The 27,541-nt window shown below is 41.0% G+C and overlaps 1 protein-coding gene across 4 annotated transcripts in view; it reads right to left on the minus strand.

Annotated features, from left to right (window-relative positions):
- The window catches only part of SNX14 (sorting nexin 14), an 80,585-nt gene that overhangs the window by 35,978 nt on the left and 17,066 nt on the right, over positions 1–27,541 (minus strand). For all 4 annotated transcript variants that reach the window (XM_083177076.1, XM_083177074.1, XM_083177075.1 and 1 more), the window contains exons 9-15: positions 9,834–9,909; positions 9,581–9,625; positions 9,411–9,491; positions 5,660–5,774; positions 4,292–4,447; positions 2,752–2,876; positions 1,799–1,857 (exon numbers count right to left, since the gene is read on the minus strand). In XM_083177076.1, the coding sequence (XP_083033202.1) occupies positions 1,799–1,857; positions 2,752–2,876; positions 4,292–4,447; positions 5,660–5,774; positions 9,411–9,491; positions 9,581–9,625; positions 9,834–9,909 (657 nt within the window). The remainder of the gene's footprint in view (positions 1–1,798; positions 1,858–2,751; positions 2,877–4,291; positions 4,448–5,659; positions 5,775–9,410; positions 9,492–9,580; positions 9,626–9,833; positions 9,910–27,541) is intronic.

The following is a 27,541-nucleotide window of genomic DNA, read 5'->3' on the forward strand; positions in this document are numbered from 1 at the left end:
GAAGCAGCTCCCTGCATTAGCCGCTACCCTTGCTTGTTTGTGAATCCTCGCCATCACCTGACTGTGAAGGTTCCCCCAGAACATTGAATAGGGTGAGTGGCCAGCTCGGGGGTTAAACGGCAAGGATCAATTGTCGTGGTTAAACAGGCGATCCCTGCCATTTAACCCCCTCACCGGCCGCATTGAATACTGCCCAAAGTGTGTATATGTTTACTACCAATGTATATATTCTGTACATTCTACAGCATAGTAAATAAGTGTGTACAGATTTTTGTTCTTAAGAAAGCTGTGAAATATATATTCTAGACATGTTTTTATGGCATTTTTTTATTTTATATAGAATGCTGGTTATACCAATTTTATGCAAAATATAAATATTTTTTTCAAAGGTTATACATATTTATACCTTGAACTATACCATTGTATGCCAATGAATACCCCAACTCTGCAGATAGATCAATAGCAGCTACTTTCCAACTGCATTATCCACCAGAGTATGGTCATATTCATTTTGATAGTATCATAGGCCCCATCCACTAGTGAGATTTATCTCACCAATCAGTTGGATCCTTTTTGCCTGCGATCTGGTCGGCAGCTTCCTGGGAGTCCTGCGATAGCGATTTGCTACTGGAGTGATTTTTTTACATCAGATTGATCGTATGCTTTCTGTACAAATGCACTGCGTTGTGCACCTATTTACATAAATAAGAGCATATGAGAGTCTGTGAGATGCGCACGGAAACACGCCTCACATCGCAACCGCAGGAAAAACGACATGCGACGACACACTTTTGATGCGATCAATCAGAATCGGATGAAAAGGGACCGTATTGCACGTGTGGATGGGGGCCATTACATTATAATTTTAGGACTATATATGCTGAAATAAAAGTCATGTTTGGGCAGTTTAGCCTTCTAAAAACAGACAAATCACCAAATAGAGGGTAAAAAACAACCATTTACAAAAAGTATTTAACTATATATATATATATATGCTCTCGCTGCAAACCCACAGAAATTGGATGCTTACTACTATTAGTTTTTTATCCACACATACGTGGAAGTGACCTCTGTGGTTGAGCAGTTCAAATTATCGGCAGAAATTGGGCTTTTTGAAGTCCTACACCTCTGCAGGACAGAGGTTTTATCTAAACTGACGTGGTCAGTAACCCTTTATAAATCAATCCTTATTGTCGGAAGAAATCTATCTTCACGATACAATTCAGATTGGATCCTTATTTCACCCCTGATGAAGTCCTAAGGGACGAAACGCGTAGGGTTTTCGTATCCTAAGAAGTTATACACATCATGAAGTTGGATCTGATGTCACCTACTTGAACAAAATTGTCATCTGAATTTGTAATGTGAATCAAATTTTGTACAAACTTTTTTATTGATACTTTATTATTGTGAAGAAATTTAGAATAAACACAAATTTTATGTACCAATGTATGACTATTAATGTACTAAAGTGGTGAAATAGACAGAGCGCACATCTATCTCTTTTTCTTATATATATATATATATATATATATATATATATATATATTTTAGCAGCACGTTTTGTGCCAAAGAGTCATTTCAGGACATTCAGATTGGTACTGTATATATCAACTCTGCAAAGCTTTGAGAATCCTTGATCAAAACTTCACCACCAGTACGCAGATACCAAAACGTTGCTGAGTATTTTGCTCTTTACCAGAAGATATGGAGTCACATGTGCCAGAAAGCATCAGTGCACCTGCACACACATATATATATATATATATATAGATTTTCTATTTGATCATATACATACCTGTTAAATTTTGAGCTGCGTGTTGGGGACTCTGCACCTTCCAGCAACTGCCTAAAATACTAACAGTCACAGAAAACAAAACAAATGTATTTATTGGTTTAAAAAATAAATACATTTAAAAAAAATATTTTGTAGCAAAAAGCCTTTTAAATATAAAAACTTGATGGTACTGATCAATCACTTGATTGATCAGTACCATTACTGGTTTAAAAAGTCTGTTAGCACGAAACAATAGCCTCCTCTGTCCAGGAGCACTTCTACTGTTTTAGAACAACTTAAAGCACTGCATACACAAACCAGTACTTTGATAAAAAGCTGGTTATGTTGCTCATATTCATATTGATGAAAACACAACATTACTGTACCTTGTGTAAAACCACAGCAACAACAAAAAGTAAGGAACATCCTGAAGAACAACGAAGGTGGCATCTACCCAAAACCTTCCAACTATCTAAAGGAATGAATTTATACTAGATAAAAGAATAGTAATGTCATTGCCAGTGGCAGTATACCGCTGAAAGGAGCAACACTTGTAGACGCCAGTGTACAAAGCCCTTGAATTTCCTCCACAGAGGTGAGGAGCAGCGTTAGCCTTTTATTATACAGGATTCCTCATTTTCAATACAATAATGCAGTAACATTTTACATATTTATTAATTACACATTATGGGCATAGCCAATTAGCTCTGGAAAAAAAAATATTGGGCGTTTCACCTATTTTTTTTTTTTAAACTGGCTACCCAATTAGGATCGCCCATAAAAACCCATAAAATCAGTGAAACCTGCGTGTTTTTGACAGCCACAGCCCCATTTCCGCAGGAAAACGGGCTGTCTTCGGGGACTTGGCACACAACGGTTTATTGTGGCTAACTGGATAGCCACGGACAGAGCAAATACCTATGGAAATTTAACGTGGGTAACTGTATATCCTATTTGTCTCTGGAAGAATTTACCTCATCACTATGACAAAACATGGGAGTGAAAACATTCTCGAGGAGGGAGAGAACATGTTCATACGCTTCAAACAGGCATCGCATGGTTTGGAGCTTCACCACTTCATTGTATGGGCCTTCTGCAACTAGAAGATAAAATATCACAAAATTGTGTCACACAGCTACATATAGAGATTTCTAAATCAGGTGATACTAATGCCAACATTTTTTAAATTATGAATAAGACACCAGCCAACATGCCATGTGTCATGCCAACTCCTCTCCAGTGGTAGGAGCCGGATGCTGCACTGTGACATAGATCAATCAACTCCTAAGTGTCATTTTTAAAACATAGCTGATTGGCTGGTGTGTTATCACCTTCAACTTTATCTCTTCACCAGGTGTAATAGACCTGCCCCACTATGAGAAGCACCCGGCTCCTGTCTGTGTGTAGGAAATGGCACTTCACACACACTGGTATCCGTGAGCAGCTGGCATCTCTAGCAAAAAAAAGGCTCAGGCCACAGGGACTTTTAGACTGGCGTGGCCATTAAATGAACTGCCCCAGGTATCACCATTACTAGTGATGCCCCTGGTAACAGAAAATTTTGAAAAGGTAAAAAAAATTTTTTTACAGTTTATTTTAGAAGTTTTATCCTACAAAGTAGATTGCATTCAAGGTAACCCATGTTATTTGTAAGCACATTTTAAATACATTTTTAAAAGATGATCTCTACATTTTTTAAACAGCAATGTAGAAAAGTAATGAGCCTATAGAGTTTTGTACCATAATGTGCGGTACTCTATGTGGTGTTTCCCTCGCCAAAAACAAGCCATTCTAGCCATCAAACCCCATCGCCGTATTCAATGTAAGGGCCAAATCCTCACTGTGGCCCTTATTCAGATCTGATTGCTGTACAAATTTGTTCTCAAAATGGGCAAAACCATGTGCACTGCAGGTGGGGCAGATATAACATGTGCAGAGAGCGTTAGATTTGTGTGAGTTATTTTGTTTCTGTGCAGGGTAAATAATGGCTGCATTACTTTTACACTGCAATTTAGATTTCAGTTTCAACACACCCCACCCAAATGTAACTCTCTTTGCACATGTTACATCTGCCCTATCTGCAGTGCACATGGTTTTGCCCATTTTTCAAAAACATTTGTACTACGATCAGATCTGAATAAGGGCCACAGTGAGAGGACATCGAGGTTTGCCACAAATACAGCAAGTCTACAGCATTTTGTGGCGAGCCCGGCCGTTTTAATGGCCACACTCGCCTCAGGGAACAGGCGAGGTGGAAACAGAGAATGAAGAGGAAAGAGTTGAATACTGATGACGAGCTATTGGCACTAATCACCGTCGATAGCTTGCGGTCAGGAGCATTGAACACCCCTCAATGCCCATGTAGAATGATTTATATATTTTCTATTTAACTGGTTTGTATTTGAAAGTTCTTCAAGCAGCATAATAATGACATTGGACACAGCACACTGTTAAGGGTATACTGGCCACACGTGATCATGCTACAAACTCCAGTTTCAATGAATATAGACCTACTTTTTTTAATTTCGTCCACTATGAATGGGTCAAATCGGATTTTGTCAATGCTTTCTTCCAGACAATAGGTAAGATAGATTTTCTTCACCTCCTCATGAAGAGATAGCATTTCCTTATTAGATAGTTCTGGTCTTAAAATGTGGTCATTAAATTCTTCTGCAAAGAAAACAAAATCAGATCTTATGCTGTGTACACGCAGTGTGATTTTGGCTTGCAATTTGACCATGTAGTCAAAATCGTATAGCAAATAGTGAAAATTCCACTGTGTTTAGCCAAACCCGATCGCGATTCAAATCTGATGTGCGGCCCCACAGCATTGGAATCAAAAGTAGAAATAGATTGTCCAGCACAGTGTATTTCTACTATCTCAGAACGAGGGTAATTCTCCTCAATACAGCATGGGCACCTAGACATTTGTCTAGGTGGCTCTGAACCTTGAGCATAATAGGACTACACTTTTAACCCTTTGGAGTTCCAACATCTCTGTGAGACATTTGCTAAATATCTGCTTAAAGAGCCCAGTGGCACTCACATTTGTTATATAAATTCAAATAACAAATGTTGTACTAAAAGATTATATTTCCTATATAAAAGGTAAACATTACATGTCATTATGATGAATAAAAATGTTTGCTTGGCAATTTACACACTTATTTTGACAAATTCACTTGGCACTCAAAGGGTTAAAGCTGTGGAGTGTGAAGCTATAAGCTTAGTCTTGTAGCATCACACTCACCTTAGTAAACAATAGAAATGTGCGTGTTCCGATTTACTCGGATCTCAAAATGGCATCTTACTGGCGATCTGGCTGTCACATGTTTTGGATATCCAATAAGAAAAATCCAGATAAAGCCAAAACGTGCATTTATTTAACATTAAAAACCAAGTAAAGTGGAAACCCCCACATCTTTAGGAATTAATGGATATAAGGGTGAATCCTAGAGGAGAGGCCATGGCATTTCAGCTCAGGATGCCTCAACTTAAATAAATCCAGGAGACACACTGCAAGTGCCATGAGGCAAAGAGCCACTCAGGAACGGTTCAGCACAGAGCTACCAGCTCCTTGTAGAAATTTTGGTCTGTAAAGTACAATGTGCAGTCCTCAGTTCTACCATCGCTACTCACAAAAGACAGGAATATAGAAAAAGAAGTTGAACTTTTGACTTTAATGTATCATTCCAATAAGACTTTTAGAAGAACTTTTACCCCATGGTGTAATCTTGCCACACATTTCTGGATTTCTGCATACATCAAAAAATCACAAGTTTGGTGGTATCATATGTGCAGCACATAATCACACTTACTCGCACCCGTGAGTAGATCGTAGGTAATTGGATTGACCCCTAAATGATATAAATAATAAATTACCAACTGTCAAGCAAAACTGCAACACATGAACAGCTCCCTCTTGCTTCAGGAAATTCATAAAGCGAAACAGGAGGTCCTGCTCTGCCCGTATCTCCTTCAATTCTAGTTTCAGCACCTAAGAGAAAACACAAAAATAAATCATATCAAACACAAAAAAATGTCAGTCCAAAATAACATGAAGGAGTAGATGTAATCCAAGTTCACCTGAGGTGTGGTATCTCGGCCAAAAACGTGGAAGTTTTTTTTAAGCACATGGTTTTGCCTTGTAATTGATTGCCGCTTTAAAACAGTCATGGCTACACCTGGCCAACTTGGACACTATTACATCTGCCCCCTGATCTTAACTATGCAGCTGAAATACCAAATAAACATTTATTGTGTACCCAGAAAAAAAAAAAGTACGTCAATAAAGCAATATTTCATGGCAAAACCTAAGGGGTAAATTTACTAAGATGGGAGTTCTATTGAAATTGGGATGTTGTCCATAGCAACCAGATTCTTCTTCTTATTTATTTAGCACCTTCTAGAATGGAATAGATAGAATCTGATTAGTTGCCCATAGCAACATCCCATCTTCAATAGAACTTGAGTTTGACTTTACTATGCGCCCAAAACTTTTTCCATAACTCTGCCAATGGGAGAGAATAGAGTTGAGGTAGGGGTAGTGAGTTGTGGGATACGCTTCTGCTTAACCCTTTGAGTGACAACATCTCTGTGAGAGAAGTTTAAAATATTTGCTTAAAATACCAGCATCGCTCACATTTGTTATATTATTATCATCATTATTTATTTATATGGCACCACAAGGGTTCCGCAGCGCCTGACAATACAAAGATGAGCAAAAGAACAAAACAAGAAAATAGTGATTTACAGTACAAATGTAAATTAGGACAAGTACATGGTAAAGAAAAGATTGGAGCAGCGGACACGGATGCAATTATAACATGGGCAGAGATATATTGCTATAAAAGGAGGAGAGAGGGTCCTGCTCGTTACAGCTTACATTCTAAAGGAAAGGGGCAGAAAAACTGGGGGTTACACAGTAGATCCCTAGTCCATTTCTTGGAGGAACCAGCTAGTCATGCCAGGAATGCACCAATCCTTTTTCATCTGTGAACACCCCCCCCCCCCCATTACTTATGTAATTAGGTTTCTGAACTTATTCCTTTTCTATTTTTGTTTGAGATTGTATTCCTCTGTGTATAGTCTTAAGATATATTTAATCATCTTTGTAACCATTTCTGTAATAAAGCTCTGAAGTATCTTGGAAATAAATAATTCATATTTCTAGTCTGGATTCTGTGCTTTTAGGATTCATGCATATTGGCAGACGCTATAACGTTTTTATATATTGAATTGTGTGTTCAGGTGCAAACGCAAGCGCACCCTGCATTCGAAAGCTAAACCTGAGCTTGTGTTGGTGGCAGTGACCGTATAGAAGTCACCCGTGTGTCCAAAGTGGAACCTCAAGCCACGGCCGGTGCTGTTCAGATTGACGGATCTGGAGGAGCAACCGGGAGGACAAAATTTTACAACAATATAAATGATGCACAAGTTTGATAACTGTATGTATTTAAATTGTGGTAATGTGTATTAATTTAAAAAAAAATGTGAAATACCACAGCAGTGTATTGTTTAGGGGTAAAGAGCAACAGGTTCTAAGTCCATCAAAATGGTGGCTGCCAATCATAAAATGTGTACAATCAGAACCAAATCCTGCCCTTTACCACATAACTGAACCTAAAAAGCACATATAAACACAATCTACTTAATTTGATATATATTTTTTGGGGCCTAGGGGTGCCGTGGAAAAATTCTGATACTGTAGGGTGCCGTGATTAGAAAAAGATTGGGAACCCCTGCACTATACAGATTTAATTATAACACCACTGCAGTGGTGAATTATATTGTGTCTCTTGGGTTTTAAAAATAAAATAAAAAATACAGGTTGAATATCCCTTCTCCAAAATGTTCGGGTCCTGAAGAAATTTGTATAACAGATTATTTTCGTATTTCAGAATATTTTTATATTTCAATGACTTATCTTCAGGTATCTTGCATTTATGTTGTAAACACGCATGAAATAAACACAAATATATTTTATTTGTGCATGAAACAAGGTTTCAAAACATGAAAAAAAGGTTTCAAAACATGAAAAAATGTTTGTGTCCTATCTAAGACACTGAACTCAAATGCCAAATCATTTTTTTGTACATATTTAGTGCCAGTTACATATAATGTCCATAGTACCAGTTACAGCTGTCCCAGGAGTACTTTTAGCAACAACAAAAAAAGACATTATGGAAACTACGGTTTAAGAATAATTTGGATAGCGGATATTTGAATAGGGGATAATCAACCTGTAGTGCATATTAACAAGACACGTGTGATGAGACATTTTGTGTATTTACATATTTTTGGTCTATACACCATTGAATTTTAGTGAAAACTATAGCTGGGAGATGGGTACACATCTATAGATTTATGTCCAATCTGTCTGGTGGGAGAAAAAACCTGAGAATGAAAAGCATATAACAAATCAACCTTCTTCCCAAATGCTGGAATATGTACATAAACTTTTATTTGGACAAATCTGTGAGTTCAAATGGATTTAACCAATTTTTCGATAATATTATTGTTTGTTATCCAGCGTTTAGGAGCAAATGGTCATTTTCATCAATACATTACCATATTTCTGTACTGTTCTGTTCCTACCAGACAGATTTGACAGATACATATGTCTGTGTGTACCCAGCTTAAGTTCAGGTCTCTTCAATAAAAAAAAATCAATATTGCAGTTTATCTACATCCTGCTAAATATAAAAATATGGATTTATTAAGAAATTATATCTAAAGTTCTAAAATACTCAAATCACATAGCATATTAAAACTATTCTTCCTTTTTGCTCAGCACATGATTCTGCGGTACTTGTGTATTTTGGCGGCGCCCGATTTCAGCATCGTGCGATGAACGCATCGCATCGCATGCCATGTACACGATGGCATGCGATGCGATTTTGACCCCCTATGCGATGAAAAATCGTATAAGCACCCTAATGGGTGCTTACAATGTTAAATGCACCCCCACGCCACCCCCCCCACTATAAACGTGAACCCGAAGCGTGGCGAGCGCAGCGAGCCCGCGAGGGGCGGCGGTACGCGTCCTACGACCTTTTCATACCCCCACTATCCACGTCGGCGTGGAATTGAGAATAGAAAGTGTGGCGAGGGGACGCGTATACCTTCACAGGTATACGCGTCCCCTGGCGGGCTTCACCTGTGAAGCCCGCCAGGGGACGCTGCGCTCGCCACGCTTCGGGCTCGGTGGCTCGCTGCGCTCGCCACACTTTCTATTCTCAACTCCACGCCAACGTGGATAGTGGGGGTATGAAAAGGTCGTAGGACGCGTACCGCCGCCCCTCGCTGCGCTCGCCACGCTTCGGGTTCACGTTTATAGTGGGGGGGTGGCGTGGGGGTGCATTTAACATTGTAAGCACCCATTAGGGTGCTTAACATTGTATAAGCACCCATTAGGGTGCTTATACAATGTTTAATCGCATCATATGGCATTGTATGCCATGTACAATGGCATACAATTTGAAAATTGTATGCCATCGCACACTATGGCACGAAATCGCGTTGCATCGCATACCATCGCATGCGTTATGGTATGCGATGCGATGGGCGCCGCCAAAATACACAAGTACCGATTCTGCTAATAAAATGAAGCAGATTGTATCATAGTACATACCGAGGGATTCTTATTCTTAGATTCTGAAAATTTTTGTAGGAATGGTACTAAGGTAGAGGTTGGTTCTGTTGCTTTTTCAGGCTGAAATAAATATGAGAAGGTTATTAAACTTGGAAAGTTAATGTGGGAATATCATCTAGTCATTACGGTCATACAAAAAAAATACTCACAGGACTTTTGTCAATGAAAATTAGGAGCAAGCGATTCACATTATCCTAAAAGGGAAAAAAAAAAAAAAGTAAATAACTCACATTTTAAATGTAGTAAATAAAACAACCTAGAACACCATTGTCCATGAACTAACATATTTGTTATTTAAATAAGGGAGCCATTTACACTGTTTAAGAGTTTGAATTTAAAATATATAACCAATGTCAAAAACCGTTTAAGTCATTCATACAATATAAATGATGAAGAACCTACTGGATCGGCTAAGAAGTCCATTGAGGGCAGGAACACAGAACCAGACAGAATCTCTCTTACCAGCAAGGTCAAAGGCCTGAAAAAAGAAGTGATATTAAATGAACAGAATGTAAAATGAATAAAGTGCATTATGCATCATTAGTTAGATCACTTTTGCCGGCAATAAATATTTTATCAATTTAGCTCTGACTTTAATTGAAGATTTATAGAATAACTGCAAGCGATTTTGTAAACCCATTCAAAATACAGCCTAATACATAAGATTTATGGTCACATCAGTTCATATTATGTGACTAATATTAGCCAAGCCTGTAAAGATAGGAGACATTCTTGGAAATTTACAGTACATTTACAAAATACTAAATGCTACCATTAGGGCAATCACAGACAGCAATACAAATGAATAATAATGGCATGAATAATGTTGTTATGAAGAATTTTGACACATTGAGGTACTCTACATCACAGAGGAACTAACAAATTCAATAATAAAATATATATTTTTTCCACATAACAGTTCGTTAGGGATAGGAAGAAAAGTCAATACTACAAAATCATTGTGCGATTCTGGGGAATCGCTATTAAACGGTCAATTTCCTAAATAAAAACTATTATTAAAATAAAAAAATACCAACAATAGTAACAATTTTGTAATATGTGAAATAGCAACTTTCTTTAAAAAATTCACAGCAGAGCCAATTTATTTAGAAAATATGTTTTTAAATCTTGGATCTATTCCCATTTAGACCAATGTATGATCTAGAAGTACAAAAAAAACACATATAAAACAATTGAAATGAATGGGGGGTACTTATGTAATATCTGGGCTCCCGGTTTTCTTATGAGACCGCGTCCGCTCGCCACACTATATAACATCAACCCCTTGCGTAGTTGGATAGTAGGGGTATCAAAAAATGGGGTGCATTTAACATGGGAGCCCAGATAATACATAAGTACCGAATGGGGATATTATTGTGTACTTTACAGAGAAAGCATCCTATACTGTATAATAAAACTGCTGCTCATCAACTCTGATGGGAGAAATTTAAGTGTTTTGCATGCCGTAGACCACAAGATGGCACCAACTAAGCAATTCAAGTGTTGCTCTGCTCGGGTGAGCACAGCTGCTGGCACTGACATTAATGTTATTTTGTTCCACCATTGTGACAGGGTAATTAGTGATAAATAAACTGGCAGACCTCATCCAATCTCCAACGTTTACTACAGTACATAGCTAGGGCTGGATTATACTTAATAAGGAGGTCCCTCCATTTCTTGAAACCAGTCCCAGTCTGGTTAGCGCAAGGGTGAGTTGGTAAAACATAAAGAGATTTTATTACCTACTGTATTTAGCCAAAAATGGATCAGTGCGGATGTTGTAAAGTTTAGCATTACTGCCTCACTGCGCTGAGGTCATGGGTTCGATTCCCACCATGGCCCTAACTGTGCGGAGTTTGAATATTCTCCCCGCACTTGCGTGGGTTTCCGCCGGGTACTCTGGTTTCCTCCCACAATCCAAAAATATACTGGTAGGTTAATTGGCTCCCAACAAAATTAACCCTAGAATTTCTGTGTGTGTGTACATGTGGTAGAGAATATAGATTATAAGCTCCACTGGGGCAGGGACTGATTCTTTTTTTATTTATTATTATTTATTTATTATCAGTTTGTTATATAGCGCATACATATTACGCAGCGCTTTACAGAGAATATTTGAACATTCATTTGAATATTTGATCAGTCCCTGCCCCGTGGAGCTTACAATCTATATTCCCTACCACATGTACACCCACACACAGACATTCTAGGGCTAATTTTGTTGGAAGCCAATTAACCTATGTGTATATTTTTGGATTGTGGGAGGAAAACCGGAGTACCCGGAGGAAACCCACGCAAGCACGGGGAGAATATACAAACTCCGCACAGTTAGAGCCATGGTGAGAATCGAACCCATGACCTCAGCGCAGTGAGGCAGTAATGCTAACCAATACACCATCCGTGCTGCCGTGACTGATGTGAATGTTCAACTAGTCTCTGTAAAGCGATGCGTAATATGTGTGTGCGCTATATAAGAAACTGTTAATAAATAAATAAGAAACTTTTTATTTTTAAAAGTAAAAAAAAAAGTGATGAAGATTTAAGTCAAGGGTGTATTTAACGGGCGTGACCACGGCGAGCAGGGTGTAGGTCGCAAGTCGGCGTCCTCTCCCGCTCCATAATCCTGGGTGCTACTGGAAATTAGCTTCCCCAAGTTGAATGCACTAAAACCCCGCCTGCAATCCTAAACAAGCCCGGTGTACCTGTGGCGGGACTGGCCGCCGATGAGAAGCGGCGATATAGGAGCCGGGAGTTCAGCGTGTGCTGACATCCGGCATCAGCGACGAGGTGGTGACGTGGTGAGGCAGCGCCGAGAGGAAGCTGGAAAGAGGTGCAGAGTCCCAGCAGCGAGGGAGCCGGCGTCACCAGCTGGGCTCCGATACACTGAAGCGCGGTTTGTGAACGCCGCGGGGCAGTACGGGCAGAAACAGTCGGGATTGCTTGGCGCCCGCCCGGCACAGAAGTGAGGACGGCAGTAACAACAATAAGGCGCAGAGTCAGCAGCCGGCCGGGGGGCTATATACCTGCACAGAAAACCACACAGAGCACCAGTCTAAGAGCCACGGAGCCTGGGCAGCATCAAAAGGAGTGAGGTACTCGGCCTGCACTAGCCCTTTCGCTACTGCAGGAACGATATAATACACTGCTTGAAGGTTTTTTTTTTTTCACCTATATCTGCACTCTGCTAGTACACTGCGGAGAAGGTTGTTTGATACTCCTCTCTAGCAGAGAAACTGTGTGTACTCTACCTAGTCCCACTATTCTGCCTGTGATTACTGCCCGGTCTGCCAAGGCTACATTCTATACTTTCCTCTCCTATAAAGGAAAATACCCCTGGTGGGGAAACGGGCAAGAAGTGGGATAAAAAGGGGGCAAAAGCGGCAGAAGTTATGGGTAAAACGCAAAATGCCACAGCCGCAAATCGCCTGGCAAAATTTGCTAGACCCCCGGCAACTCCACCATCTGCCCCTAGAGGGGAGAAATCCCCTTCCGATACCTCTCCCGATAGCGAGAAGTCCACAATACACAGTGACACTTCTATCCAAAAGGTGCTGGATGCATTAACTGCCAGTGAGGGTCGTCTTTCAAATAAAATTGAGAAGCTGCAGGACGATTTGAACATAATCAAACAGTCTGTACAACAGATTAAAGATCGTGTAAAGGAAGTTGAAAAACGCACCTCAGACCATTAACGGCAAATTGGTTGATATGGAGGGGCGCGCTCGCAGAAACAACCTGAGATTTGTGGGGTTACCCGAAAGGGCTGAGGGCCAACACCCCGAAAAATTCATACAGGACTGGTTGATCGATTCCTTTGGCCAAGAGACTTTCTCTAAATTCTTCTCCGTTGAAAGGGCCCATAGACTACCCATGCGGGCACCCCCTCCAGGTTCTCCACCTCGTACATTTATCATTAAACTCCTGCACTTCTCCGATCGGGACTTAATTCTGAAACTGGCCAGAGATAAGGGTTCTCCAGTCTAGGACAACGTGAAGGTCTCTATCTTCCCGGATTATGCCAGTGAAGTGCAGAGGGAAAGAGCCCAGTTCTATCCCATAAAAAAACGCCTGAGGGCGTTGAATTTGCAGTATTCGATAATGTTACAGCAAAACTGCGCGTTACACATGAAGGGTCAACTAAATTCTTCACCACACCTAAAGATGCTGCAATTTGGCTGGATGGCAGCTTTCCCGCAAGCAGGCAGATGAACAACAGTTGATCAAGTCCGGGCGAAAAAACGAATACTAGCTAGAAAGATAATTAACTAGATTAATCAGAACAACCTCAAATGGGACTCTGTGGACTTTGTGTTGTTTTTTTTTTTTTTTTGCCCTGACTGTGCTGGTCGATTGAGACTTTCTCCTAGGACAAGCATTGCCTGATTAGCAATGTTGTGTAAATGTTCCTGTACAGGTACACGGGCTGCTTGCTGTCAGTCAGTCATATGTCGCTTAGTGGGTGCGCCGTATGAAACTGTTATATGTTGGACTAATATCGGATATCATAGGAATGTATACTTGCATATGAATTGCAGTAGGGTATGCTTATGGGCATATATATGTGTTTTTTTTTTTTTTCCTTTCTCCCTTCCCCCTTTTTTTTTTTTTTTGTTTCTTCTCCGAAAATAATAAGAAAATGTATAATGATAAGGAACGGTTAGGACGATTGGGCTGCTTGAGGTTTCTCCTTAAAAAAGGCATTAACCAATAGGCAATGCTGAGTAAGTGCTGGAGGCACAGGCTACCAAGCTGTTCGATGCCAGTGGACAAATGTTGCGTAGACACCAAGAGGGTAAATGGAGGTGCGAGCGACATATGTAAACTGCTCAGGTGCCGTATGGGTACCTGATAATCTGTGAATGTACATGTGAACTGATATACAGCCATTTATAGGTCTAGGGGTGTTCCCTTCCTTTCCTCTCCCCCTTTTTTTTTTTTTTTTTTCCTCCCTCTCTCATTAGTTGTTGTTGTTCTGTATAGGATATTTTTGCTTGATATATAGTGCGTTCACTGGGGACAATATGGTATATAAAGGGGCGGGGGCGGTCCCCCAGCTCGTGGTCATTACATAGATTGTCCCAAAAAGGAAAAGAGAAAAGAAGTGGAAAAAGTGGAAAAAAAAAAGAAGGGGGACAGGAGGGGGGGGGGGTTCCAGAGGGAAGGGTGGGGGGAGGGAAGGAGGAGTAGGGTTGGGATGAGGCATGTCAGGAGGGGTGTAGGGCATGCAGGGAGGGGGGAGGGGATGGGATATAAGGCGTTTGGGTTGATTGGCTTCAATATGTACTTTAAAAAAGGTATGCTACACTGGGCCCATTTCTTGCCCCCGTTAATATGGTAGTAGCAAAATATTCTTTCCTGTCATGGAATGTTCGAGGAATGAACAACAGGATAAAAAGAGCACTGGTAATGCGCCAAATAAAGCAATATGCCGTAGACATCATTTGCCTACAGGAGACACATCTTGTGGGCAATAAACTTTTATCGGTACTCTTTACCTAGCACGGCGCCCATCGCGACCATCGCGACCATCGCATGCACTAAAAAACGGGTGCGATGCGATGCCCGCGATTTCCCATAGAGACCAATGTTAAAAATCAGATTGGTCGCGATTTTAGTGTTAAAAGTCAGATTGGTCGCGATTTTTACATAGGAATCAATGTTAAATGGGCCACAGAGCCCTAATAGTCCCCCTGAAGTGTGAAATGGCCCCCACAATTTTTAACGCCACCCCACGATCAACGTGAACCCGAAGCGTGGCGAGTGCAGCGAGCCCGCGAGGGGCGGTGGTACGCGTCCTCCGACCTTTTCATACCCCCACTATCCACGTCGGCGTGGAGTTGAGAATAGAATAGTGTGGCGAGCGCAGCGAGCCACCGAGCCCGAAGCGTGGCGAGCGCAGCGAGCCCCGCGAGGGGACGCGGATACCTTCACAGGTAAACGCGTCCCCTCGCGGGCTTCACAGGTGTCCGCGTCGCCACGGACACCTGTGAAGCCCGTGAGGGGACGCGTATAACTGTGAAGGTATCCGCGTCCGCTCGCCACACTATTCTATTCTCAACTCCACGCCGACGTGGATAGTGGGGGATATGAAAAGGTCGGAGGACGCGTACCGCCGCCCCTCGCGGGCTCGCTGCGCTCGCCACGCTTCAGGTTCACGTTGATCGTGGGGTGGCGTTAAAAATTGTGGGGGCCATTTCACACTTCAGGGGGACTATTAGGGCTCTGTGGCCCATTTAACATTGTTTCCTATGTAAAAATCGCGGGCATTGAGCCAATTAACGCTAAAATCGCGACCAATCTGACTTTTAACATTGATCCCTATGGGAAAATCGCGGGCATCGCGGGCATCGCGTCGCACCCGTTTTTGATTTACCCGCGATGCCCGCGATTTTTTACCCCCGACGCCCGCGATTGTAATCGCGGGCGCCGTGCTAGGTAAAGAGTACCCTTTTATCTCTTAAAAAGGCATGGATAGGATGGGCATACCACTCCTCTTTTACATCCTCTTCCCGGGGGGTATCTATTCTTATTCGCAAAGGCATACCATTTTCTAAAGATATAATACATCTAGATACAGCAGGTAGATACGTGTTTATGAAATGTAAACTGGGTTGATTAGTTTTTTTACTATTATCAGTATACATACCCCCGCCATTTAAACATGAGATACTAAAGAAAGCGGCCGAGTTCATGGCAGCTTTCCCTAATACCCCAGTTATGATTCTCGGGGATTTTAATAATATACTAGATCCCTTACTTGACAGGAAAAGCCGTGCGAAGGTACCCCCAGGCCCGCAGAAAAAGTGCTTTCCATCTTTAATTCGGGAAATGGGCCTAAGGGATGTATGGCGCGAGCGACATCCTGACCTATTAGAGTACTCATGTTTCTCCAGTTCCTATGAGGCGTTCTCCAGAATCGACCTAGCTCTGGTATCAGAGGACTGGTTCCCTCATATTCAGGAAATAAGTTATAGGACCCGCGGAATTTCAGACCATTCACCCCTAGAAATAGTGGTGGATATAGGGGAAAATAAGGGTTTTACTTATTGGAAAATGAACGCCTTCTGGACAACATTGTTAGAACCAGGAGATAAATTAGTAAATTCCTGGCAGGAATTCTTCGAAAAAAACAGGGGCTCAGAATCGATCGAAAACCTCTGGGGGGCATTCAAAGCCTACCTTAGAGGGACTCTGATTAAAGAAATTTCTGGCCTAAAAGCCTCATACAAGAAAGAGGAACAGAAACTGGAACTTAGTTGTAACAGCCTAGAGCATAAGTACTTGCAAGATGGGACAGGTGAAAGTAAACAGGCATGGATTAAAGCCCAGGAAGCCTGGCAAAAATGTCTTTTAGAAAAAACAACATATAAAGAATTATTTGCCGGACATAATACTTATATGAATGGGGACAGGCCCGGTAGCTTTCTTGCCCATCTTGCACGTACAGATCAGCCTGGGAACATAGTGTCGGAGATTCATGGCCCCGGGGATGAGGTAGTCTATCAGACCCCAGAGATTGCAGAGAAATTTAGGCAATACTACCAGGATTTATATGCTTCTCAAAAGGGACGGTCCCCGGAGGAAATAGATATATTCTTATTAGGGATTAAGAAAATAAATAAACTTTCAAGCGCATCTAGGGACATGCTGGATGGCCCTTTGACCCTCTCTGAGGTGGAAATGGCCATATCATCGATTCCCGGAGGCAAGGCCCCGGGCATCGATGGCATACCACATGAACTATACAAAAAATATAGTAAATTTTTTGCACAGAGGTTTCTGGACTTATTTAACACACTGTATGACGGGAGGATATTACCAGCTAGTATGGCGGAGGCCCTAATCATAATCCTTTTGAAAAAGGATAAGGACCCTAAAAACATGGACTCGTATCGGCCCATATCATTGTTGACTAACGATATTAAAATTTTGGCCAAGATTTTGTCAGCTAGATTAAACAAGGTCTTGGGAGAAACAATTCACGCGGACCAAACTGGCTTCATGCCTGGGAGGTCGACCTCAACCAATCTGCGGAGGTTATACGGTCAACTTCAATTTTCACAAAATAAAGAGAGTAGCTCAGTGGTGGTCTCACTTGACGCCGCTAAGGCCTTCGATACAATCGAATGGAGTTTTTTGTGGGCAGCTATGCACTGGGCGGGCATTGGCCCTGTTTTTATAAGTTGGGTTAAGCTACTATATACTTTCCCATCAGCCAGGGTGTCTGTCAATGGTTTTATCTCTCCTAAGTTTAATGTGGGACGGGGCACTCGTCAAGGATGCCCATTGTCGCCGGCATTGTTTGCCATAGCGATAGAACCATTGGCATGTATGTTCAGAGAAGAACCTAGGATCGAGGGTCTAAAAATCGGCGCTAGAGAAGACCGCATAGCCCTATATGCCGACGACATTTTGTTGTTTCTTAAAGATCAGAGCGTGGCACTCCCTCGGGTGATGGGGTTGATGGAGGACTTCGGTATAATCTCTGGACTGAAAATAAATTGGAGCAAATCATATGTTCTCCCCTTGGGTGGGAGTAGTCCCCCGGTCCTGGACTCGCCCTCGCCATTGAAGTGGTAGGACGAGTTCAGGTACCTGGGAATATGGGTATCCAGGGACATATCTAGATTCATCCCCTTGAATTTAAACCCCCTGATGGAGTACATGAAGTCCAAAAGTAAAACTTGGGCCAGGTTGCCACTATCATTGACAGGTAGAGTCAACCTTGTTAAAATGGTTATTCAACCAAAACTTTTGTACATAACACAGCACTCTCCTTCTTACCTCCCGCGGCAAATATTTAAAAAGATTGAGGGCCTGATAACTTCCATTTTATGGTGCAACAAGAGAGTCAGGCTTAGACAAAGTATTCTCTCAAGAGAAAGGGCAAATGGGGGCCTGGCCCTACCAGATTTTCGGCTCTATTACCTTGCTGCGCAAATGTCATACATTAAAATGTGGGTTAAAGGGGGGGAGGAGAGTGATATGATTAAGGCAATGGTGGGCTGTGTCTCACCAGGACATACCCCACTACAATTATTACTATCAGGGAATATGAAAAACAAATGGCCCCCGTTGATAAAGCAGGCCATCAAGTCCTGGAGGTCAGTTGAGACGCTAATGGGAAGTAGCGGGTTGGACCCTGAGACCCCATTGTATAGGGCTGGATATCTGGCGGAGTTGAGGGACCTGCAGTTACAAGAGACATGGGTACAAAAAGGGATAGTGAACATAGGCCAGCTATATGAGGGGGAAAATCTGAGAACCTTCCAGTCCCTTAAAAATGAGTTTGCCCTCCCTAATAACTTTTTTTTTAGATTTCTGCAGGTCAGACATGCTCTGGAAACTCAGTTCCGCAATGAGCACCCTGGGTTACGGGAATCTCTTGCTAAAAAATTGGTAAAAAGATCTCCTCTCAGACATGGGGTTTCCTTTTTCTACAAATCCCTTTTGCAAGCGCAAAGTAGCGATCTGGCTCAATTAAGGGACAAATGGGAAAGTGAGCTGGGGGAAATAGAAGATGTAGAGTGGGCGGAGGCAATGAGTAACATATGTAAAGCCACGAATCAAATTAGATTCCAGCAAGTTCAATTGTATATACTCCATAGGGTTTATATAACACCAGAACGTATGAATAAATTTAGGGGGGCAAGTAACAATGGGTGCCCAAAATGCTTGACCAACAGGGGCTCATTCTGGCATCTTATCTGGGAGTGTCCCATGGTGGCAACATTTTGGAGGGATGTGTTAGCAGTTCTGTCTGCTGTTGGGTTTCCCAGTTCTATCTGTACTCCTCGGGCATGTATTTTAGCCCTAGTTGGGAATTTACCTTTGGGTAGGGATGATAAATTACTACTGATACAACTATGTACCCTGGCCAAAATCTGCATTGCAAGAAGGTGGATGGCTAAGGAAAGCCCTAGTATTGAAGCATGGTTGGCGCTGGTCCACGTAACTAGGGATCATGAAAAACAGGTTCATAGGGCTAGAGGTTCGATTCAGAAATTCCACAATATCTGGGATAGATGGTCAAATGTATGAAAAAAAGAAAAAAGTCAATGGTAGTGTGCGCTTAGCAGCCTGTGGAGAGTTCAATCTAAAAGTGTGGTGACCCAAACACCACAAGTATCATGGACAAAAAACAAGGTGAAGACTGATTCCTCCACTGGCGCTCTGTATAGGATGGTACCTTCCTTAAAATGGAGGTACGATCCTCTTCTCCCAAATATATACGATCACTGCAGTATAAGTATAAATACCATACATCCCATTGTCATAAACAGCGATCCTCTTCTCCGCCTCTGTATACTCAATTTCTGTGTTAGATAAACTTCGTCCAACTCAAATCGAAGGATAGGCACAAGAATTTAGCGTGCTCCCCCCAAAAAGGAATTAGGAGAAATGGCACAAATAGTGTAATACCATTTAATACATATAACACATTTAAAATACAGAAGTGGGACATAAACAATGCGGATGGTAAATGGAAGATTGGCCTGTTACCCGTATGCGTGGAGAACTTGGATGGCAATCCAGTCCTCAAAGTTGGCATAAGAGGATGACGGTGAGCCCGGGATTTCGACCGTCAAACGTCCACAGCAATAGGCACAGAGTCCAAATGGTCCATTAACGCTATCCCCATACAAAAAGGGTAACCCAGCTCCAAGCGCTTTCGACCTCCACTGAGGTCTTTTTCAAGAAGAGTGCTGGGAAACTCTATACTCCGGGTTTATATAGTACAAGTGTCCAATCAGAGCATAATATGGTGTGATTGACACGTCCCTGTGCCAATCAGAACTGAATTCTAGTTTTACCTGAACAAGTGTCCAATCAGAGCATAATATGGTGTGATTGACACGTCCCTGTGCCAATCAGAACTGAATTCTAGTTTTACCTGAACAAGTGTCCAATCAGAACATAATATGGTGTGATTGACACGTCCCTGTGCCAATCAGAACTGAATTCTAGTTTTACCTGAACAAGTGTCCAATCAGAGCATAATATGGTGTGATTGACACGTCCCTGTGCCAATCAGAACTGAATTCTAGTTTTACCTGAACAAGTGTCCAATCAGAGCATAATATGGTGTGATTGACACGTCCCTGTGCCAATCAGAACTGAATTCTAGTTTTACCTGAACAAGTGTCCAATCAGAGCATAATATGGTGTGATTGACACGTCCCTGTGCCAATCAGAACTGAATTCGAGTTTTACCTGAACAAAGGATAAGTCCAAACAGACGCTAAAGTCCAGGATGTGCGGTAAATGCCGCGACTTCCGGTCCGCGGTAGTAAGTATCCAGTGACGATACCGGAAGTACGTGGTCCGGCGTGTGACGTCATATCCGGGAATGGTGTTATGCTTCCGGATATTCGTGGTGTCAGCGGCCATCTTGGTGCACCTCCGGGAATAGTGTTTAACTTCCGGATATTCATAGTATTAGCGGCCATCTTGGTGCACCTCTGAAACGTTATAGATGGGCTGGAATTCATATGAACGTCTCATAGTGTGCTAAAAATCCGGAATCACTGAAAATTATATACATATTGGGTATAAGTAAAATTTCATATATGCATAAAGTATTTAACCATAACAATATAAAAATTGGGGATTTTAAAATAGACAATATAAAAATAGCAGATATAAAAATAGACCATAAGAATTATAAAACAGGTAATGTGCAGGAATACAGGATTCGGAGGGTTGTAAATAACACTATAAAAACCATTTTACCTCGAAGTCTAAATTAAGACCATTGGGTTTTAAAGTGTTAAAATTATAAATACATTTCATCTCCTCCTGTGCCAACCTAGTGGGCAAATTTCTGTTCCTAATGTCTGCACAAACTTGTTTAATACAGAAAAAACGGGAAATGGCTCCAATGGAGGAGTTATGTTTAACCCTAAAGTGCTGTGAAAGTGAATGGGATTCTAGACCTTTTTTAATATTATTCAAATGTTCGTTAAGACGGACTTTAAAGGGTCTGCTGGTCCGTCCAACATAAAAGAGTCCACATGTGCATTCGATGGCATATACAACGTTTTTGCTGTTACATGTTAAAAATTGATCTATGACATGATAAAATCCATTGATCTCGACTCTCTCATATTTAGTGATCCCATTATTTTTAACTGCCTTACAACCATTGCAACCCCCGCACCTGTGGAAACCCTTGGTGGCAATGGTTCCCCTAGGTTTATTGGTTATCAAGGCACTTCGCACAATCTTATTTCTTATATTTGGGGCTTTTCTATAAATAAAATTCGGGCGGTCGGGTAGAATTGACCCCAAGATCGGATCCTTCTTTAATACCCCCCAATTTTTCTTAAAAGATCTCTCTATATTTTTGTGTTGGGCGCTATAGCCAGTAATGAAGGCCCATTTTAAATCTTTGTTTGTGGTTGTACTGTCGTTTTTATCCTTGTCTTTTAACAACTCATTTCTTTCGATTTGATTGGTATTTTCCATTTTTGTCTCAATAAAGTGCGAATCATATCCGCTTCTGACAAATCTCTGGGCCATGTTCGTTGCTTGTTCCTGATAGACTGTGTTGTCAGTACAATTGCGTCGTATTCTTTTGAACTGCCCCCCTGGGATTGCATTCAACCATTGTGAGTGGTGGCAACTATCGTGGTGAATATATGATAAGCAGTCCGTAGGTTTTGTAAATGTTTTCGTCTTTAAAACACCATCTTCAATAAAAATTGTAATATCTAAAAAGTCTACTGTTGTTCGACTGATGTTAAAAGTTAGTTCAATGTTGACAGTATTTGTATTGAGGTATGCACAAAAGGAATTTAAGTCAACCTCACTACCCCTCCAGAAAAAAATAATATCATCTATATAACGTTTCCATGACACCAGATTCGCCCCATATGGGTTGTTAGACCATACCTTATCATCTTCCCATGCCCCCATGAAGATGTTGGCATAGCTAGGGGCGAATCTGGTGCCCATGGCTGTCCCCGTTTTCTGGATATAAAAACAGTCTTGAAATAAAAAATAGTTATTATTCAAGATAAAATGTACTCCCTCTTCAATAAAAGCTTGGAGGTTTTTGTCCAGGTCACTATCATGCAATGATCGATTCATAGCAGCTAGGCCATCTTGATGCTCAATTATGGTGTATAATGATTTGACATCTGCAGTGACCATAAAAATGTCATCGTTAAAACATAAATCTGATAAAATATTTAAAAGGCTTTTGGTGTCTCTGAGATGTGACCGGTTTTTTAAAACAAGGGGCTGTAAATAAAAGTCAATATATTCAGAGAGATTGGCCGTCAAGGAATTAGTTCCGGAAACAATAGGGCGTCCGGGAGGATGAGTAACACTTTTATGAACTTTGGGAAGTAAATAAATAACAGGTATGGATGGTTCTTTAGTGAGTAAAAATTTGTGGGTATTATCTTCTAAAACACCTTGTGACTTATATTTATCAAGTAGGGTGGTGAGTTTTTTTAGCATATTATCCGTGGGATCCCCCCTGAGTTTGTGGTAAGTGGTTTTATCCTCTACCTGGGAGAGGACTTCATTGATATACCATATTTTGTCCATCAGGACAATCCCCCCGCCTTTATCGGCGGGTTTGATAATGAGGTCCTGGACCTCATTATCAAACCCGCCGATAAAGGCGGGGGGATTGTCCTGATGGACAAAATATGGTATATCAATGAAGTCCTCTCCCAGGTAGAGGATAAAACCACTTACCACAAACTCAGGGGGGATCCCACGGATAATATGCTAAAAAAACTCACCACCCTACTTGATAAATATAAGTCACAAGGTGTTTTAGAAGATAATACCCACAAATTTTTACTCACTAAAGAACCATCCATACCTGTTATTTATTTACTTCCCAAAGTTCATAAAAGTGTTACTCATCCTCCCGGACGCCCTATTGTTTCCGGAACTAATTCCTTGACGGCCAATCTCTCTGAATATATTGACTTTTATTTACAGCCCCTTGTTTTAAAAAACCGGTCACATCTCAGAGACACCAAAAGCCTTTTAAATATTTTATCAGATTTATGTTTTAACGATGACATTTTTATGGTCACTGCAGATGTCAAATCATTATACACCATAATTGAGCATCAAGATGGCCTAGCTGCTATGAATCGATCATTGCATGATAGTGACCTGGACAAAAACCTCCAAGCTTTTATTGAAGAGGGAGTACATTTTATCTTGAATAATAACTATTTTTTATTTCAAGACTGTTTTTATATCCAGAAAACGGGGACAGCCATGGGCACCAGATTCGCCCCTAGCTATGCCAACATCTTCATGGGGGCATGGGAAGATGATAAGGTATGGTCTAACAACCCATATGGGGCGAATCTGGTGTCATGGAAACGTTATATAGATGATATTATTTTTTTCTGGAGGGGTAGTGAGGTTGACTTAAATTCCTTTTGTGCATACCTCAATACAAATACTGTCAACATTGAACTAACTTTTAACATCAGTCGAACAACAGTAGACTTTTTAGATATTACAATTTTTATTGAAGATGGTGTTTTAAAGACGAAAACATTTACAAAACCTACGGACTGCTTATCATATATTCACCACGATAGTTGCCACCACTCACAATGGTTGAATGCAATACCAGGGGGGCAGTTCAAAAGAATACGACGCAATTGTACTGACAACACAGTCTATCAGGAACAAGCAACGAACATGGCCCAGAGATTTGTCAGAAGCGGATATGATTCGCACTTTATTGAGACAAAAATGGAAAATACCAATCAAATCGAAAGAAATGAGTTGTTAAAAGACAAGGATAAAAACGACAGTACAACCACAAACAAAGATTTAAAATGGGCCTTCATTACTGGCTATAGCGCCCAACACAAAAATATAGAGAGATCTTTTAAGAAAAATTGGGGGGTATTAAAGAAGGATCCGATCTTGGGGTCAATTCTACCCGACCGCCCGAATTTTATTTATAGAAAAGCCCCAAATATAAGAAATAAGATTGTGCGAAGTGCCTTGATAACCAATAAACCTAGGGGAACCATTGCCACCAAGGGTTTCCACAGGTGCGGGGGTTGCAATGGTTGTAAGGCAGTTAAAAATAATGGGATCACTAAATATGAGAGAGTCGAGATCAATGGATTTTATCATGTCATAGATCAATTTTTAACATGTAACAGCAAAAACGTTGTATATGCCATCGAATGCACATGTGGACTCTTTTATGTTGGACGGACCAGCAGACCCTTTAAAGTCCGTCTTAACGAACATTTGAATAATATTAAAAAAGGTCTAGAATCCCATTCACTTTCACAGCACTTTAGGGTTAAACATAACTCCTCCATTGGAGCCATTTCCCGTTTTTTCTGTATTAAACAAGTTTGTGCAGACATTAGGAACAGAAATTTGCCCACTAGGTTGGCACAGGAGGAGATGAAATGTATTTATAATTTTAACACTTTAAAACCCAATGGTCTTAATTTAGACTTCGAGGTAAAATGGTTTTTATAGTGTTATTTACAACCCTCCGAATCCTGTATTCCTGCACATTACCTGTTTTATAATTCTTATGGTCTATTTTTATATCTGCTATTTTTATATTGTCTATTTTAAAATCCCCAATTTTTATATTGTTATGGTTAAATACTTTATGCATATATGAAATTTTACTTATACCCAATATGTATATAATTTTCAGTGATTCCGGATTTTTAGCACACTATGAGACGTTCATATGAATTCCAGCCCATCTATAACGTTTCAGAGGTGCACCAAGATGGCCGCTAATACTATGAATATCCGGAAGTTAAACACTATTCCCGGAGGTGCACCAAGATGGCCGCTGACACCACGAATATCCGGAAGCATAACACCATTCCCGGATATGACGTCACACGCCGGACCACGTACTTCCGGTATCGTCACTGGATACTTACTACCGCGGACCGGAAGTCGCGGCATTTACCGCACATCCTGGACTTTAGCGTCTGTTTGGACTTATCCTTTGTTCAGGTAAAACTCGAATTCAGTTCTGATTGGCACAGGGACGTGTCAATCACACCATATTATGCTCTGATTGGACACTTGTTCAGGTAAAACTAGAATTCAGTTCTGATTGGCACAGGGACGTGTCAATCACACCATATTATGCTCTGATTGGACACTTGTTCAGGTAAAACTAGAATTCAGTTCTGATTGGCACAGGGACGTGTCAATCACACCATATTATGCTCTGATTGGACACTTGTTCAGGTAAAACTAGAATTCAGTTCTGATTGGCACAGGGACGTGTCAATCACACCATATTATGTTCTGATTGGACACTTGTTCAGGTAAAACTAGAATTCAGTTCTGATTGGCACAGGGACGTGTCAATCACACCATATTATGCTCTGATTGGACACTTGTTCAGGTAAAACTAGAATTCAGTTCTGATTGGCACAGGGACGTGTCAATCACACCATATTATGCTCTGATTGGACACTTGTACTATATAAACCCGGAGTATAGAGTTTCCCAGCACTCTTCTTGAAAAAGACCTCAGTGGAGGTCGAAAGCGCTTGGAGCTGGGTTACCCTTTTTGTATGGGGATAGCGTTTATGGACCATTTGGACTCTGTGCCTATTGCTGTGGACGTTTGACGGTCGAAATCCCGGGCTCACCGTCATCCTCTTATGCCAACTTTGAGGACTGGATTGCCATCCAAGTTCTCCACGCATACGGGTAACAGGCCAATCTTCCATTTACCATCCGCATTGTTTATGTCCCACTTCTGTATTTTAAATGTGTTATATGTATTAAATGGTATTACACTATTTGTGCCATTTCTCCTAATTCCTTTTTGGGGGGAGCACGCTAAATTCTTGTGCCTATCCTTCGATTTGAGTTGGACGAAGTTTATCTAACACAGAAATTGAGTATACAGAGGCGGAGAAGAGGATCGCTGTTTATGACAATGGGATGTATGGTATTTATACTTATACTGCAGTGATCGTATATATTTGGGAGAAGAGGATCGTACCTCCATTTTAAGGAAGGTACCATCCTATACAGAGCGCCAGTGGAGGAATCAGTCTTCACCTTGTTTTTTGTCCTGGGATAGATGGTCAGCCTACGAGGAGGCCACCGGTTGAGTGTTAGGAGGAGGGTCAACGAACAGGTGATGTCAGGAGAGAAGAATAGGAAGAATTTAGGGGAGAAGAAAGGTAGACAACAGCAAAAAGGTACTTAAAGAAATATACGATGAGAGTTGATTCCCTAACGCCTAGGGTGGGTGGGTGGGGGGGGGAGAGGATACTAAGTTTTTGAGCAAGTAGGTGTGGTAACTTATGTGATGCATGTGATATATGTATATATGTACAGGTGGTTCGGTGTCCAGCCCCAAGCGCCCGCACAGTAGCAATTAAGGGGAACAAAGATATGCAATAAAAACAGTGTCACAGATTGGGTTAAATTTTTCTTTCCCTTTTATTTTTTTTATCCCTTCTTTTCTTTCTTTTTTCTGCACAGTGCACTTTAGATTCATAGGTATTAATAATATATGTAACACCGTCTATTTTTTTCTTTTTTACACAGTACATACAGCACACCTATTGGCTGTATCATATATAAAATGTTGCACAAACACATAAAAATTATGAATTAAGATGATTGCACGCTAAGAAAGGATAAACGCTAAAAGTAAGCAAAATAAAATTAATGAATTATTATAAGATAAGTTCACTGGGGTCATGGACGAGGAGCGCAAGGGTCTTGGACACCGTTCCACATAATATGATGTGTACTATGTACCTAGCGAGGGCAGGATACCTATAGAAGACCTGTCTGTGCACAGGGGACTGAATCTACATGTGACGTCTAAATTGCTACCCTATTGTTCTAAACTTGGTAAATTTTAAATGTTAATTTTGTACTTAAAAGAAAAATTGGAAAAATAAAGATTGAATAAAAAAAAAAAAAAAGGGTGTATTTAACTATTGTTGTTCCTCTGGGATAAACAGATATGGTACCATACGCAGCTGCCATATTTAGGTATGTAATATTTTATGCAGACTCCATGTTGAGGTCGCATACATACATACAAACACATAAACAAACAAACAAACGATTAGCAGCAGCACTCCAGACAA

Source organism: Crinia signifera, chromosome 3 (genome assembly GCF_055691185.1).
Source record: "Crinia signifera chromosome 3, ASM5569118v1, whole genome shotgun sequence".
Classification (NCBI taxonomy): Eukaryota; Metazoa; Chordata; class Amphibia; order Anura; family Myobatrachidae; genus Crinia; species Crinia signifera.